The sequence below is a fragment of the Cyprinodon variegatus genome, unplaced genomic scaffold (genome assembly GCF_000732505.1).
Source record: "Cyprinodon variegatus isolate N-32 unplaced genomic scaffold, C_variegatus-1.0 Scaffold148, whole genome shotgun sequence".
In the NCBI taxonomy this organism is placed as follows: Eukaryota; Metazoa; Chordata; class Actinopteri; order Cyprinodontiformes; family Cyprinodontidae; genus Cyprinodon; species Cyprinodon variegatus.
This window is the reverse complement of record NW_015150601.1, coordinates 231,142-232,357: the sequence shown is the minus strand read 5'-3', so window position 1 is coordinate 232,357 and position 1,216 is coordinate 231,142. Positions and strand designations below refer to the sequence as shown.

At 45.2% G+C, this 1,216-nt stretch overlaps 1 protein-coding gene across 1 annotated transcript in view; it reads right to left on the bottom strand.

Moving 5' to 3' along the window:
• Positions 1 to 267: 267 nt before the first annotated feature.
• LOC107086334 (LON peptidase N-terminal domain and RING finger protein 1-like) overlaps positions 268 to 1,216 on the bottom strand; it is a 31,839-nt gene continuing 30,890 nt past the window's right edge. The window contains exon 13 of the mRNA XM_015377200.1: positions 268 to 999. Coding sequence (XP_015232686.1) covers positions 850 to 999 — 150 coding nt within the window. The 3' untranslated portion in view covers positions 268 to 849. The remainder of the gene's footprint in view (positions 1,000 to 1,216) is intronic.

Genomic DNA, 1,216 nt, shown 5'->3' with positions numbered 1-1,216 from the left:
TGAAATCCAAACTGATGACCGTCCCTGCTTAAGACCTGCTAACACAGTTTAACAGCCGGTGCTATCAGTGCTAACAGCACCTCATGCTGAAAGAGCAGGAACCAAAAAATATGTATTTACACCTGAAATAAACACGGCGAGCATCTTTTCACTAAAAACAAGCATGTTGCGTTTCTTATCAGCCGATCGCATCTTTTAAACGTCACAAAGTCAAAAAAGTTGCTTAAGATAAATGCGAAGGTGAAGCAGCATCCTCCACCTGCATCCTCCACCTGCATCCTCCACCTGCTGCAGGGTCAGTTATTGCCAAACCTTAATGCGAAATAGAAGTACTTTACTTTAAAACCACTTATCAGTATAAAACAGGCCACATTCAACGGCTGCCAAGGCCGACAGGTCAGACAAATGTTACCGGTTTCACCATAAAATCCCCCAGATGAGCCTCTAATGTCGAATCTGTCTCCACGTTTGGCTAAAACAGGCATCAGAGGCTGTTTTATGTTCTTTGTGATGTGGGGGAAAAAAATAATACTAATAATAATCACCCAGTTTTCGCCTACAGCACAATATTTGGAAAAGTGACCCGGTTCAAACTCTCTGTGTAGAGCAAGCTTTGATAACCCAGAACTGTCTTTGGTTTGTCCCAAAGTTTCGTCCGATATAAAAGTTTCCAAAGATCCTTATATGCAAAATCAAATGGCAGAAATTAAAAACTAAGTCAGATCCTCAGCTGTCTGCTTTTAGCCTGAAGCCGACCTGGAGCTCGGTGTTTTGTGCGTGCGTTCGCTGGTTTGACTCTTTGTGTGCGTTATGTTGAACCCTAGGTAAGCGGTGGCAGCGCTCTGGGATCTAGCTCTGAGAAAAGTACTCGAGGACGAGGCGGAGGTGTCCCAGGCGGTCCTTCAGGGAGGTCAGCGACAGGAAGGTGGTTTGATAGGCGGGGTCCAGCTGGAGCACCGACAGCAGCCACCAGCACCAGGCCGGACCGTGGGGCGAGGCCTGCAGAGAGAGAATCAGGATAAAAGACGATTTCAAACATCCTCAGTCTGAAATAAACCAAATACTAGAGCGGAGAAGTACAAAAGCTGATCCAAAATGCTGCAGCCAGAGTCCTGATGAAAATGAAAAAGAGAGATCATATCTCTCCTATCCTGGCTTCTCTTCATTGGCTTCCTGTTAAATCCAGAATAGAATTTAAAATCCTCCTTCTCACATA